Source organism: Xyrauchen texanus, chromosome 37 (genome assembly GCF_025860055.1).
Source record: "Xyrauchen texanus isolate HMW12.3.18 chromosome 37, RBS_HiC_50CHRs, whole genome shotgun sequence".
NCBI classification, from domain to species: Eukaryota; Metazoa; Chordata; class Actinopteri; order Cypriniformes; family Catostomidae; genus Xyrauchen; species Xyrauchen texanus.
This window is the reverse complement of record NC_068312.1, coordinates 872,547-889,007: the sequence shown is the minus strand read 5'-3', so window position 1 is coordinate 889,007 and position 16,461 is coordinate 872,547. Positions and strand designations below refer to the sequence as shown.

General features: G+C 39.9%; 1 protein-coding gene across 2 annotated transcripts in view; it reads left to right on the top strand.

Annotated features, from left to right (window-relative positions):
- The first annotated feature begins 1,204 nt into the window (after window positions 1-1,204).
- The window catches only part of LOC127630624 (solute carrier family 35 member E2A-like), a 29,099-nt gene continuing 13,842 nt past the window's right edge, over window positions 1,205-16,461 (top strand). The window contains exons 1-5 of one of the 2 annotated variants that reach the window (XM_052108246.1): window positions 1,205-1,247; window positions 4,446-4,517; window positions 5,228-5,607; window positions 13,149-13,284; window positions 15,536-15,663. In XM_052108246.1, the coding sequence (XP_051964206.1) occupies window positions 5,328-5,607; window positions 13,149-13,284; window positions 15,536-15,663 (544 nt within the window). In that variant the 5' untranslated portion in view covers window positions 1,205-1,247; window positions 4,446-4,517; window positions 5,228-5,327. Of the gene's footprint in view, window positions 1,248-3,276; window positions 3,537-4,445; window positions 4,518-5,227; window positions 5,608-13,148; window positions 13,285-15,535; window positions 15,664-16,461 lie in introns of those variants that run through there. The other variant, XM_052108247.1, reaches the window with a different exon arrangement.

Here is a 16,461-nt window from a genome sequence, read left to right as displayed (position 1 = left end):
CTTTGATTACATATTGATAATAACAATTGCTAGTTAATGTATTCCACTCATCTGCAGGCCCCTTCACTACGACCTGATGTTTCCACACAAGGTAACGGAGGAATAATAGATGCCCTTATGTTAAAGACCTTGTTCACCCAAAAAGATAAAAATGTGTTACAATCTATTGGACAAATTGCAGCACACAGGGTTGATCATATTATTAAACGTAGTGTTAAGGCAGTTAGTAGTTATTAGTTCAGAAAATACTCAGTTCTAGCAGCTTCAACTGTCTTGTTGTACAGCACTAAGAGATCCTTCATGTGCTCAAAGTCAACATGAAGTTTAATTGATTTCCGAGCACGTTCTGCTGTCCTACACTTTCTCATATTATTCTTTTACAGGATACCATTATTACATTTTTTTCTTTTTTTTTTCTTGTTTCAATTTTGAACAATTTATAAATTAAGTTGTTGAAATGATGTTAATTTTAACACTGGTAAACTGTTACTACTTTATTTTTTAATTCACATTTTGTTGTATAGCCTATACAGTATGTTTGTATATACATACGTTTCTATTATTATTATTAATAATAAAAATGTATAATAATAATTAATTCCCTGATTTAAGACGTTAAATACACAGTCTTGTATTTTGTCTAATATATCAGATTTTAATAAATCACCGTAAACAACATGACATTTATAGAATCAATTCCATGCCACATATATTTGCAAAAATATAAAGTATTGCAAAATAAAATAAAGTTTTGCAAAACAAAAAAAGTATTGAGCAAACAAAAAAAAAAAATAATTAAAAACAAAAATTAAGTATCACAAACGTAAAATAAAGTATCGAGAGAAAAAAAGAAAGTTTTGCAAACAAAAATAAAGAATTGCAAAATATAAATAAAATATAGCAAAAATCAAGATGTAATTAATTGCAAAAATCAATGACTGTTGTAAAATAATCTAAAGATCTTTTATCCTTTTTTATCTCTGCAACAGATTTTTAGGCAGCAATGATTTTGCCACACATCTTTTTCTTTGCAACGCTCCTTTTAATCTGCATTTCCATCACGTGTGAGCTCGTGATACCGTTTTGCCTTTGCGCTTCACTTTATGGCACTGTTTTGACGTGGGGGTGGAGTCAGGGGATTGGGGCGTATACAACGGGCTCAGTGATGCCTCTCTGGAAGTTACGTCATTAGCTTGAGACACGGATCAAACATCATGGCTGAGCACAGGCATGCAGGTGGATCTCAGGTATATAAAGTTGATTGTTTAAGGAAACTCATTTTAAAATATTCAATGGGGTATACCCGTCAAGTGAATTTTTAAGACAACGGTTTAATTTTGAAGAAAATGCCTGTACTTTTTGTCAAATTGACAGAGACGTTCTGATCATCTTTTTTTTTTTCTCGTTTTCTTCAAATACTTTTTGGGAAAATATGTCTTATTGGTTGGAATCAAAGATTCACTCACTGCCCACTTTTGCTAGGAAACATGTTATGTTTGGAATGCTGTTGGACGAGAAAAGAAATTAATTTCTTATTAATGTAATGTTGATACTGGGCACATTTTTCATTCATAAGTCCAAATGTATGAAGACGAAACCTTATTTTTCTGTATTTAAAAGAGAATTGATTTGTAATTTCTTTCCAGCGTTGGAATGTATGTAAAGTAAAAAGGCCCAGAAATTGGCTGGAATAATAAGAGACCTTGAGCTCTTAAAATAGGAATAAAGAGACCCCTCTGTATTTGTATTTTATACATTGAATTTATTTATTTTATTTTAACTGATATGTGCCTTGCTAAATACTCATTTACCCGTACTTACCAATGCCATTGTAGATGTACATTCTGTTTTTTGTTCTGTACTTGGTGTTCAATAAAAAAAATAAAAAAATAATTGTTTCCTTTTATTTAATTAGCATTAAATGTGCTTTAACAGCGTTTGCTTCAGATAAAGAAGTTAGAGATCAGTTAAAGCGGTGGATTTATTAGCCATACTCGCTAACATAGCCAGCATCTGCAGTTTATTCTCTCTCAATTGATTGGACTATTGATTGATTCTTATGTTTACTTTATAGATTATAATTGTCTATACCATAGTATGTTGTCTTCTAAAAAAAAGTAAACTCCATATTTAAAAATATATAAATAGATGTTACATTATCACTGTTAAAGGAGACAATAAATAGATTACAAATAAAAAGTTAAACGATCGTAACAAATAAGCATCCCAGGAAACGATCTACAAACAATAAAAAGAACATCACTTATAATGTTAATTGTGCAAAAGCAAAACAAATTTAACAGATTGATTCTTAAGAGTAGGTGCTGATAACCTGGTTATATCCTGCTGAGTATACTCGAGGCAGAGAAACAGCAGGAGAAAGCTGTTGTTGTTGTTGCTGCTGCTGACCCTGAGCTGCCTGAATATGACCGAAGCTTTGAGTCAGAACACTAATAAGATTCGTCACGACATCTGGATATTCTCTCTGCTAAATGTGACATGGCAAATCATTACATGAGATGACCTTGATACACGTACATTTACTGTGAGCATTGTAAGAACTTAAGTAGCTTGTGAACAGGTTCGTTGAGCAATGGAGGAGTCAGGAGACAGCGAAGCAGGTTTGAAATCAGCACTTTAATTTCTTTCACGAACATACGACGGTCACCGCCGTACAAATGTAACATAAACAAAACAATATCACTCAGTCTGTGGAGCTTTCTGGATGCTCTCCCTCTCGACACTTGGCGCCCCTTTAAATGTCTTTCTCCGTATCACTACAACAAGACACAGGTGTTAGAGATAATTACAAACCAGGTGACAAGCCTTACCGCGCTCTCTCCCGCAGACTGACACACGACCACGCCCCCCATGCCACATAGCTGTATAACGCAGGGTTAAGAATATAGGGGATGTGAACATTTTATATTTCAAAACTTTATTTTTAAAGACAGAACACATGCACGTTTGTTACGATCGTTTAACTTTTTATATGTAATCTATTTATTGTCTCCTTTAACAGTGATAATGTTACATCTAAATATGGAGTTTACATTTTTTAGAAGACAACATACTATGGTATAGACAATTATAATCTATAAAATAAACATAAGAATCAATCAATAGTCCAATCAATTGAGAGAGAATAAACTGCAGATGCTGGCTATGTTAGCGAGTATGGCTAATAAATCCACCGCTTTAACTGATCTCTAACTTCTTTATCTGAAGCAAACGCTGTTAAAGCACATTTAATGCTAATTAAATGAAAGGAAACAATCAACTTTATATACCTGAGATCCACCTGTATGCCTGTGCTCAGCCATGATGTTTGATCTGTGTCTCAAGCTAATGACGTAACTTCCAGAGAGGCATCACTGAGCCCGTTGTACACGCCCCAATCCCCTGACTCCACCCCCACGTCAAAACAGTGCCATAAAGTGAAACGCAGAGAAAAGTGAAGCGCAAAGGCAAAACGGTATCACGAGCTCACACGTGATGGAAATGCAGATTAAAAGGAGCGTTGCAAAGAAAAAGATGTGAGGCAAAATCATTGCTGCCTAAAAATCTGTTGCAGAGATAAAAAAGGATAAAAGATCTTTAGATTATTTTACAACAGTCATTGATTTTTGCAATTAATTACATCTTGATTTTTGCTATATTTTATTTATATTTTGCAATTCTTTATTTTTGTTTGCAAAACTTTCTTTTTTTCTCTCGATACTTTATTTGACGTTTGTGATACTTAATTTTTGTTTAAAAATTATTTTTTTTGTTTGCTCAATACTTTTTTTGTTTTGCAAAACTTTATTTTATTTTGCTATACTTTATATTTTTGCAAATATATGTGGCATGGAATTGATCCCATAGACATTAAAATGGGCGGGTACTCTCAGAGTAACTTGCAAGGCAAGTCAATCCACTCTTTGGTCATCTTTGGAACGCTCTCGGACAGCTATTTTCAACGTATACTAGCGGTATGAATGTACAGCTCTTATCATCTTTGAATAGGGAAAGAATAAAGCACTCACTTAAAATCAGCAGTAAACTCGGACAACAATTGTATAATAAATTATACTTATTTACCTCAGATTACTCTTAAGAAAGCTATGGTTCAGGCTGGTTCAGCTAATACGCATGTGCGTTCACGAGTTGACTGACAGGCTATGTCTGTATCTGAAATGTGATTGGCTCTTCTACCTGTAAGGCGGGACTTCCTTTCTACATCCGTTGGACGTTTCGATTTCTCCCATTCATTTTAAAAGCAGTGCTGCGTGTCGCGTCTCGGACTAAATAGTATTTTGCCCTATTCTTCAAACTTCCGCTATTCCAATCAGATAACAGGAAAACAAACAAAGAGCGTCAGTGAGCGCGTTTATTGTTCATATGCTGCACCGAAGACAGGTCAACTACTCTTGTGATTCATGCATATTCTACATGTTTTACAGTTCATCGTTTCAGCCTGATGACACTCAAGCCCCGTGAAAGCATGCGAAGATGAAGTGTACAATAAGCACTTGGTACAGTACTATTATTTAATTTTCATACATACAATATAGTGGATGATAAATATCATAATGTTGCCAATGGCAGGTGTTAAAATGTGTGGTAAATGTGTTCATCTCGTTATCTGGCATTGCATCACTATAAAGTGTAATCCATATAAAGTGTTCTTCATTGTTTTAATGTTTATTTCTATTATCTGTTCTTAAAAAGCTCTAGAAGCATTTATTTGCAGATGATGACTAAAATAACTAAACCTCGTGTATGTTTGCATATATAATACATGTTTTTGTATTAAACATATAATATAATTGTACTTATAATTATTTAAAATATAATTTTCGTCAACACATCTATGCAATAGTTCACTTAAAGTATATGTTCCAATATTAAGTTTCATAACAATTAAACGAACAGTCACTTACACATGTTTTGACATGTCTTATTGTTATTATTATTATTATTTTCAACATTGTAGAATAAATAGTAAGTCATCAGAAATATGAAATAACACAAATGGCAGTATGGGCATTCAGTAGTGACCAAAACTTGTTAAAGAACTCTATCATCTATCTTCTGGTTGAGTGTCAGTTTATCTCAGTTTTGATCATCTGACATCTGATTTAGATTTTCTTCTATTAAACATAAAACTTATTGTTGTGTTGTTTAGAGATGTATTTTAATCTGAACTAACCGAAAGCCTTTTTTTTTGCCTGTGGGCCTGCAGTGTCCTGTAGTATGGAGTAAAGCCTCAGTTCGTTTACTGGTTTATTACCCCTGGAGTTTGCACCACTGGATGGTTCCAGGTGCCGCCCCCTTTCTGCACCATGACGGACAACAATCGCTCAGGGAAATCCCTTCCGTTCTGGCCTTTCCCCAGCTTCAGGATACGGCAGGAGCAGGTGACTTTGGCTCGGAGCGAGAATTCGCCCGGAGAGCCCGTCCTGAAGATCACCATCACAGAGACGACGGTGATTGAAGCCGACTCGGGTGTGTGGAGCTCTCGGGCTCTGGTGTTCCTGGTGCTGTGGTACTTCTTCAGTTTCTGCACGCTCTTCCTCAACAAATACATCCTCTCTTTGCTGGAGGGGGAGCCAAGCATGCTGGGTATGTGTCACTCTCGGTCAAACAAATCCAGTGCAGTACCGATCAGATCATTGTCTTGGCAAACAAAGACTTGTTGCATTTATGTATTTGATCTCCACTCATGCCCTGGTTATATTTCACCCATTAAATCAAAAGAAGGAAAGACAACTATATTAATATACAGCTCTGGAAAAAATTAAGAGTCAAGTAATTTTTATTTGTGTAGCATTTTTCACAACACACATTGTTTCAAAGCAGCTTTACAGAAGGTCAGGCATTAACAGACGATAAAACTGTAATGTCTATAATGTCGATGAATCATCATTGTGTAGTTTGATTAAATATGATTGTAAATAGTGTTTAAAAACAAGTAATTAAATAGTTATTGTATTAATAACCCCAGTGAGCAGCTGTAGGCTACTGTGGCAAGGAACACAAAACTCCATAAGATGTAGATTAATGGAGAAAAATAACCTTGGGAGAAACCAGACTCACTGTGGGGGCCAGTTCCCCTCTGGCTAACATTATGAATGTAATGTAAATATTAATTATGTATAGGTAAAATCATGGTTTAAAATTATTAAACTAAGTAAGGGTTAAGGGTCAGTGTTTAAACATTGATTGTGTTTGAACTGTAAGATTAATGACCAAAGTCTTTAAAGTCCATCCTGGATTAACTGCAGAAGTTCACATAGATGCAATTGTCCTTGTTAATTGGCTGATGAAGGCTTTTGTTGGCAATTTATAGTCTATGCATTCCATTTCAAGAGTGTAGTCCATCAAAAGACCGAGGTGATGCAGGCAGAGATCAGTGAGGTGCATCACAGTTCAACCAGCCAGTAATCTCAGTGAGGTCTATCCTTAGTCCAAGGTTAAGGCAGTGGCATATGCAGTATCCATATTGGAGTATGGTTGGAGTTGGCATCAGTTCATGAAGTGATGTCTGGCTGGCACCGGCTGCATTTAGTCATCATCATTCAGCCGGATGTAGGAGTGGAGTCCAACACGAAACTGGATTGGAGCTGGATCCAGCCGGTTCTGGTGACCTCAGGATAGGAGTCCCGAGGTTGAGACAGGGAAACAAATAAAATAATATAAGCATAGATGCCATTCAATTTATAGATTAGTCTTTAGTCTAGACTTAAACTAGACCACTGCAAAATGACCAGTTTCTCTGGATTTACTATTTATTAGAGATGCACCGATTGCAATTTTCTTGGCCGATTTCCGATTTTTTGCAAGTGTGACCTGCCGATGACGATTTTTTTCCGATTTTCTTTCTAAGAACTATTATTGACCGCATATACAAACAAAATCTACCTTTCTTCAATGCTACATTTTATTTTCATAATAAAATGAATTATTAAACATTACAATTTCCCCCAAACTGCACTAAGTTACAGGATCTTCTCTCACTTTAACAACTCTCAAAATAAAGTGCTCTGTGACTGGAAAGATGTAGAAATAAAAATTAACTGCAAATGAGTTGCTTTATATAACAGATGTCATTTCCCACTATTTTTATAAATGGACCTTTTTCTCTTTAATACTCGTCTAACAAAACAATTCCAAAGATCTGAAAACTGAAGTGTCCAAAACGCTCAACTTAAGTTAGATGTCCAAATATCAGTTGTAAAACTGAGCACTGCATCAGGAACGGCTTGCATACCTGTCAACACTCCCGTTTTTCCCGGGAGTCTCCCGTTTTGTTATTTCTCCCAAAAAAAACTCCCGTAATTTGTATGACCCAAACCACGTTATATGAATAATCAAATCAATATATTATTCCAAGGTGGTCCAGTTGCCAGATCTTGAATGAAACGCATCCTACTCACACAATCGACACATCACACACATTACAAATCATGTATGACCACAATCTGGCAACCTACAACCCAGTTGCGCTGTTGATATCTGCGCAGGCAGTAGACGCGGGATGTTAAATCAAGCATCACTGGTAGATGGGAGGAGAAGACTCAGGTGGTGCTCCGGTGATAAAAACAAAATATACATGTAAATTTAACAACAGCTGGATGGAAGAATTGAGTTTCATATCCCGAAGCCATATCGACAATGCCCACGCCTTTTGCAATGTGTGTCGCACTGATTTTAATATCGGACACGGTGGGAAAAATTACGTTAAATCACAACGGCACAATTTCTATAGTATTTCGCCTGCCTCTGCCATCCAGCACCCCCCTTCCCCTCTCCCGGATTTGTGTACCCAAATGTTGACAGATAACAGGCTGCGTGTGTGACATGACACGAGATTAAACAACTCTGGCAACGTGATGTCGGAAAGTACCTCCTACTCTGTATCGAGGAAATTTATCAGATTTCTGATCCCTCTGTCCTCAACTATGGAGAACAGCTGGTCATCCAGGGCCATGAATTCCATCATTTTCCTCGTAATTGCTTTGGTATTTTCGTTGCTCATACCAAGGAATGATAGGAGAGGCTGCTGACTTGTGGCTGGCTCTGAGCTCTGGCTAGATTTAGCCGCTTTCACTTTTTAGCTTCTTCTTTAAAATGGGCATTTTCAGCTGGGTGATGGTGTTTTAAATGTCTAATTAGGGTTGTTGTTCCGAAAGTTATTGTGGTGGTTCCCCCACGGTTTACTTTAGCCTTACAATTATTACACATTTCAAACTTGATGTATTCTTCACTCACACAGTGAAGATCTCCCATGCCAACCACATGTTTACACGCAGCTCTGACGTTATTGCATGTGCCGCTGGCAACAAAACAGACCGGCTTGGAATCGGTAAGACGTGAGGGTGACCGGCCGGTTACCGGTCCGGGCCGAGCATGCGGAAAATTGGCTAATTCCGGTCCCTGGCAGGTTGATCGGTGCATCTCTAAAATAAACTTGATATTCTAGGTAACAAGCGTGTTGTTGGTCCAAGATGGCGGCGCGGTAGCACGCAGCGGCCACTCCGGATCCACAATGGTGCTATTTTTGTTAAAAAAGCCCGACTTTTGCAACACATGGACATCGGAGCAACCAGTGTTCGTGTCTACCATCGCCAGACACTACTCAAATATAAGACTCATGCAAAAACCAAGCTGCATGATGACCTGCAGGAGGCGCTACGCGTATTCGGCTTGCTGCGGAGACCAGGCCTCCAGCCCTCGGCGTCGCCTGATGCCGGTGGCCGGGAGAGGACGTCGTAGCGGTGTGCGAAAGCCGAAGCGGAAAGAGGGCGGGGTCCATGCTAGGCTAAAACAAACCCTAGCCGGCCGGCTCTCCCGTCTATCCTGCTCTCAAATGTTTGCTCCCTGGACAATAAACTGGACTATATCCGACTCCAGCAGGCTACGCAGCGTGAGTTTAGAGACTGCTGCGTCTTTGTTTTCACGGAGACGTGGCTCAGCGACAGAGTTCGGATGCCGCCATTCAGCTAGACGGGCTCGCCTCGTTTCGTGCCGACAGAAATACAGCTCTCTGCGGTAAGACTCGCGGTGGTGGCTTGTGTGTTTACATCAACATGGAATGGTGCAAGAACTCTATGCTAGTCTCTAGTTACTGTTCATCGCTGTTGGAGCTTGTGACTGTTAGATGCAGACCTTTTTATCTACCACGGAATTCACCACTGTTTGCATAACCGAGTTTACATTCCCCAGCGCTAACGCTAAGGAAGCTCTGTGAACTGTATGGGGCTATGAGCTGAACTGCAGAACGCTCACCCCGACGGACTGTTTATTGTCGCCGGAGATTTCAACCATGCAAATCTCAAGACAGTGCTCCCTAAATTCCATCAGTATGTGGACTTTGCAACGAGAGGGGCTAACGCGCTTGATCTTGTTTACACAAACATCCCAGGCGTGCGACGGCGGAGCCCCGCCCCACCTCGGCTACTCAGACCACATCTCTGTTATGTTAATTCCAGCATACAGACCGCTAGTCAGACGCACAACACCGCTTCAGAAGCAGGTGAAAACCTGGCCAGCAGGAGCCATCTCTGCTCTTCAGGACTGTTTTGAGTGTACTGACTGGCACATGTTCAGGGAGGCTGCAACATATGGCGATTCTACCAACTTGGAGGAATACACAGCATCAGTGACCAGCTACATCAGCAAGTGCATTGATGATGTCACTTTCTCAAGACCATCACCACACGCTCCAACCAGAAGCCGTGGATGACTGCGTGAGGTGCGCACGCTGCTGAGGTCCGAGACTCCGCCTTCAGAGCAGGCGATAAGGCAGCCCTAAGAACAGCTAGGGCCAAACTGTCACGGGCAATCAGAGAGGCAAAGCGCGACACGCCCAGAGAATCCACAGTCACTTCCAGGACAGCGGTGACACGCGGCATGTGGCAGGGCATCCAGGCCATCACCAACTACAGGACAACATCAGTTGCCTGTGACAAAGATGCCTCCCTTCCAGATGCGCTGAACGACTTCTACGCCGGTTTGAAGTGCAGAACGACGTGATGGCGAGGAAGTCCACCCCTCCTCCCAACGACCAGGTGCTCTGTCTTACCACGGCAGATGTGAGGAAAACTCTACGTAGAGTCAACCCACGGAAGGCTGCTGGACCAGACAACATTCCTGGCAGAGTGCTCAGAGGATGTGCAGACCAGCTAGCAGATGTTCTTACCGACATCTTCAACATCTCTCTGAGCAGCGCCGTTGTTCCAACGTGCTTCAAGGCCACCACCATCATCCCCATGCCAAAGAAGTCTTCAGTGTCCTGCCTCAACGACTACCGTCCCGTCGCGACTTACACCCATCATCATGAAGTGCTTCGAGAGGCTCGTCATGAGGCAGATTAAGACCCAGCTGCCCCCCTCACTAGACCCACTGCAGTTTGCATATCGCTCAAACCGTTCAACGGACGATGCCATCACCACAACCCTCCATCTGGCCCTCACCCACCTAGACAATAAGGACTCATACGTTCAATGCTGTTCATAGATTTCAGCTCAGCATTCAACACAATCATTCCCCAGCACCTGATTGGAAAGCTGAACCTGCTGGGCCTGGACACCTCCCTCTGCAACTGGATCCTGGACTTCCTGACTGGGAGACCTCAGTCAGTCCGGATCGGGAACAGCATCTCCACCACCACCACACTGAGCACTGGGGCCCCCAGGGCTGTGTGCTCAGTCCACTGCTGTTCACTCTGCTGACTCACGACTGTGCAGCAATGCACAGCTCGAATCACATCATCAAGTTCGCCGATGACACCGACCGTGGTGGGTCTCATCAGCAAGAACAACGAGTCAGCATACAGAGAGGAGGTGCAGCTGCTGACGAACTGGTGTAGAGCCAACAACCTGTCCCTGAATGTCGACAAAACAAAAGAGATGGTTGTTGACTTTAGGAGAGCACAAGGTGAACACACTCCGCTGAACATCGACGGCTCCTCTGTGGAGATCGTCAAGAGCACCAAATTCCTTGGTGTTCACCTGGCGGAGAACCTCACCTGGTCCCTCAACACCAGCTCTATCACCAAGAAAGCCCAGCAGCGTCTCTACTTTCTTCGAAGGCTGAGGAAAGCACATCTCCCAACCCCCATCCTCACTACATTCTATAGAGGGACTATTGAGAGCATCCTGAGCAGCTGCATCACTGCCTGGTTTGGGACTTGCACCGCTTCGGACCACAAAGCCCTGCAGAGGATAGTGAGGACAGCTGAGAAGATCATTGGGCTCTCTCTTCCCTCCATCAAAGACATTTACAAAAAACACTGTATCCATAGAAGCAACCAGCATTGTGGACTGACCCCACACACCCCTCACACAAACTCTTTACCCTCCTCCCGTCTGCCAAGAGGTACCGAAGCATTCGGGCCCTCACGGCCAGACTGTGTAACAGCTTCTTCCCCAAGCCATCAGACTTCTCAATACTCAGAGACTGGTTTGACACACACGTGTCCTGAGTTGCACTTTAATAACTGTCACTTTATAACTGTCTGCTACCTCAATAACTGCTATGTGCATAGAACATTATCTCGTAGTATGTTATGTTTACATTTTTAGAAACTGTCATCTTTTTGCACTACTGAGTACTGGTCGGCGCTGCACTGTCTATTGTCCTGTTCATTGTCAGTAATTTGTTGTACTGTCCTGTACTTTTTGCACGTGTTTGCACGTGCACTTTATATAGGTATATATAGGTAATTTATATAGGTATTTTATTTCGTTGTGTAGTCTCATGTGGTCCTATGTTGGTCCTTTGTTGTTTTTATGTAGCACCATGGTCCTGGAGGAACGTTGTCTCGTTTTGCTGTGTACTGTACTAACTGTATATGGTTGAAACGACAATAAAAACCACTTGACTTGTTTGTTTTGGCTTGTGAAATAGACGGGGTATGTGACATCAGTACCAGGGCGGCAGATTAAAGGTGCAGGGCTTTTGGGCCGATTGTGGGAATGCAGAGTCATTTTGGTCTTGTGGCTAGTGGTCTGAGGCTATTGACCCTGGATGACCAGTTTATTGCCCTGGCTCGCACTGACCCGATAGTGGAAAAGCGGCTAATGATTGTACTACAAATAGCATAGTTAGACTATGGTTACTGTAGTAAAACCAGGATTTTTATTGAGGGCAAACCTGTTGAAGTGTTATATTGTTCCAAATAGAGTATTCTTACTTTGGATTTGGCAATAATATTGTTTCTGAACATTGCAAATATTGTATGAAACTGTGACCCTAAAACCTTGATACAAACCGAACGGTGAGAAATTTGAACCATTACACCCCTAATATCCATTCAGTTAAATAGGGTGTGTTTTTTAATTAATTAGTGTATATTAAGGATTAATTTATCTACAGTTTAATTGTCACCCTATTTGTTTAACCCTTACGATCATTGACCATGGGTTTAGTCATACTGTATTAACTATGACTGTTATTACAATTCATTTTTGCTTCAAATACTTATACCCATGGGTCATTTTTGGAAGGGAATGTCACCCTAATTCAATGTAGAACTATCAGTTAATCTGAACTGATAGCACAATTAAATAATATCATCCGATTGTGTTATATTGAAATATAGTCTTCTTTAAATGGTATGTAGTGTAGCTAACTGCTTTTTATAAAGAGTAACTCGTCTGTAGTTTAACTACTTTAAGTGATGTGGAGCTTACACACATAAGAAAAATGATGATCACCACTGAGAATAATGAGAATTACAAATAAACACACACAATAGTGAAATGCCTGGACGCACTACAGAATTCGAGTTTTTGTCATGTTTTTGTGTGTGTCGAGTGGAGATGTGCTTGTCATGAAAATATTGTCTTAAAATAAATTTGCTCCTGAAGTAAGCCTGATTCTTTGGCTTATTTGGCTTATTTGTCTTATGGGAGAATGTTCTGTAAAATATCATATGAAATGTATAGGTAATAAAATGAAATTCAATAAACTGAATAATATAAGATTTTGCAATATTTGTTTCTTTTGATTTTGGACTCGTGTTTGTGGCATTCACCGTATTGGTAGCAGGCAAACGCATCATGATTTGCCCTTTGAAAGAACCACTTTGTGCCTTTAAAATGCAGACTTTTGTGTACAGATATTCTGTGGACATCACCTGATCTAATTCTCTCATGCAGGTGCCGTTCAGATGCTGTCCACCACTGTCATCGGCTCTGTTAAAATGTTCGTGCCTTGCCCGCTGTACCAGCACAAATCCCGCACTGAATATCCGCCCAACTTCCTCATGATCATGCTGTTCGTGGGACTGATGAGGTGTGTTTGCACTGATGCATTACATTTTATCCATGCATAAAACAATACAGTATGAGTTTATTAAAGGAATATTCCAGGTTCATGGTAAGTTAAATGTCTCATGTCATGAGGAATAACATTTTCCTTGATCTTTTCTCATATAAGAGTTCATTGTACTATAAAAACTTACTGTAAGTTTCAAAACTTCCTCCTTACTGAAAAAGAGCATTTGCTGAAATCAAGCTGCCAAAACAACTCGTTCTCTACTTACTCCACATTGTGATGTCACACTGACCGCCTCCTACTTTACCTTATCACCTCTGTAGTCCCGCCCAGTAGCGGCGATTATTGAAATGACAGGTCAGTCAAGAACAGAGAGCCAATCAGAAAAGTGGGCGTTTACTGTCAAGTCTTAAAGGAGAAGCAGCAACAAAACCGGGTGCTTCTGACAGAGGGTCAGAATGAGGGTCAAAAATAATCATGTTTTACAAATAAAAGTCTGTTTTTGTGCAAATGTTATTTTTTACAAATATTATTAGTGATCCTCAAGGAAAGAATTAAAATAAAAAAGGCATGTCATGACCCCTTTAAGCTCAGTCGACAGCATTTGAGGCATAGTGTTGATTCTTTAAAAAACAAAGGCAAAAATTAAGGTTCCAGTGAGACACTGATGCCTTGCTCACTCCGCAAACAATATTGTCGCTTGGTGTCGCTAGACTCTGCGATCTGTGTCGCTATTGAGTGTTCCTGCTGCTGATAGTAACTTTTGAATTTCTGATTACAGACAGTGAAATCACAGAAACCTTTAACTTCACCGTCTTGTGGTAAACTTGGAGTCAACTCAGTATCTCACACAGTATCTCACACTCACCGTGCCTGATGACAGATGACGTAAGCTCCTCTGTCTTCACTCTCATTGGTAGTTGCTCGCAAATGTCGCTCATCATTTGCATAAAGTTGACGTTTTCTCAACTTTGTCTTGTCGCTCGCCACAGCGATCTCTGTCGCCAACTGTCGCGACACCTCGTGTCGCCGTAGGTCACTCTGCTATCATTGAAAATGAATGGGATCGTCTCCCTTTCTCGCACGATGCCGCCGGCAGTGTGAACGGGGCTTGAGAGAGCCAAGCTCATGTCGCTCTGTTAGGATTATTTTAACATCTTTGCACCTTATGTAGTTTTGGGTCTGGTTTTAATTTGGGATTATCTGTTGTAAGTAACAACATGCCATTTCATGAGGCAGTAAACAAACAATTGACAAAAACATTCATGTATGTTACTTAAGGACAACTAGTTTTCCTTATTACTTCATGACATTTCATAAATTATACAGTGAAACTGTCACAGATGAGCGCTGTAATAAGCGTCTGTGAATGACACGCATGAGCACTATGAATGCACACACACACAACACACTCAAATCACCGCTGCACTCACAGTCTGGCTTTAAGAATAAGTACTGCACCATGTATACATAGATTAGGTTTGTATTGTGTGATTTGTTGTTTAACGCCTCATTTTGGTTTAATACACACTGTGTTTGTGCTTGCGGCTGCCTGGCAAATTAACAGTATCAAATTATCGGGGAAAATATCGGCCATAATTTCATTATCGCAAATATAATATTTAGATTTTCCCAGTTAAAACAGTACAGATTTAATCCAATTATACTCTGTATTGGCTGCTGATATATCGTGCATCCATAGTTTACAGTTTTGTAGTCATGGCAACAAAGTTCTTTATCTTTACATAGATGCAGTTAGTATGTGATTGTATCACAGTAAAATCATGTTTACACACATATTGTTTATGTCTTGTGTCTATACTTTTGAAACAGTGAGTATTTGAATGTTTACAGATGAAACCCTGCCAGGGTTTTACTATAGTAATATTGTAGTAACCATGACCGTAGTAACAAGGACTGCTGTCACCATGGTTTTGTGCAGTAATACTGTAGTACTCATCCCTGAAGTGATTTGACTGGCGTCCTCATCTCGTGTGATTTTTTTTTGTGATACATTTTTTTTTTTTTTTACTTTATTATTGAGCACACCCTCTATCAGAATAAAGGTAGTAGACTTTGGGGTGAAATATGACCCAGATGTGACCCAGATTCACCCATTACATGAAGACAAAGTTAGTACAACAACAACAGCAACTAAAACAACTTTGTATTTGCTTACTCTTGATAAACTAGAGCCAAAAAAAGCAGTTGAACTTGACTGGTAAAGGCCACGGCAGCTTATGTGGCTCTCTGTTTTCTGTCTTGTCAGGTTTACGACTGTGGTGTTGGGTTTGGTCAGTCTGAAGAATATAGCAGTATCATTCGCTGAGACGGTGAAGAGCTCTGCGCCCATCTTCACTGTAATCATGTCACGACTCATACTGGGAGAATATACAGGTGCTGAGCTAACAGACGCACATTCGTGTCTTTTCAGAATTTAAAATTTGTTTTGTAGTGGGGTTTGCTAAGTCAGGCATCACCATCACTCAAAGTGTTTGGGATTTGAACCCTGACCCTAATTATTCAATTCATCCTGCACCACTTGTGCCACGCAGGTGTTGGTGGAGCTACATTTAAACTGTGTTTTCTCAAGCTAATGTACAAACTACTCATTTATTAAAGTACTTGAACTACCATCAAGTTGCTCTTTTATAAAGGTTGTTTACTGCATTACAAGCTACTAACAATAAGTAGCTAACTACATTGAAGCTATTTAAAGAAAATATTTTTTCCAATCATTTCTTATCAGCTGATTGTTATACAGTATATTGAATTAGGGTGACATTCCCTTATGAAATTATTAAAAGTATTTGTAGTAAAACCATAGTAAACACGAAATGAACCATGGTTACTACAGTCTATTCAATATTACTATAGTGACACCATGATTCATTCTTGTAAGGGTTAAACAAATAGGATTATATAAGAAGATTATATTAATCATAACTTAATATTTTATATACACTGAGAAACAGTTATTTTATTAATCCTGAATCGAGCCATTCAAGACTGAGCAGGGCTGAAGTGAATTAGTAAAACTTTTATGTGAACTAGTTCATTTACATGAACTGACTCCCTAAAGAATCAGAATCAGTTCATTTACATTCACTTAAATGATTCAGTTTTCCAGCACTACAAGAAGGAGAGGGACGCCATTGATACTGCAGTTTATGTTGTCATATACTGTCTGCATGT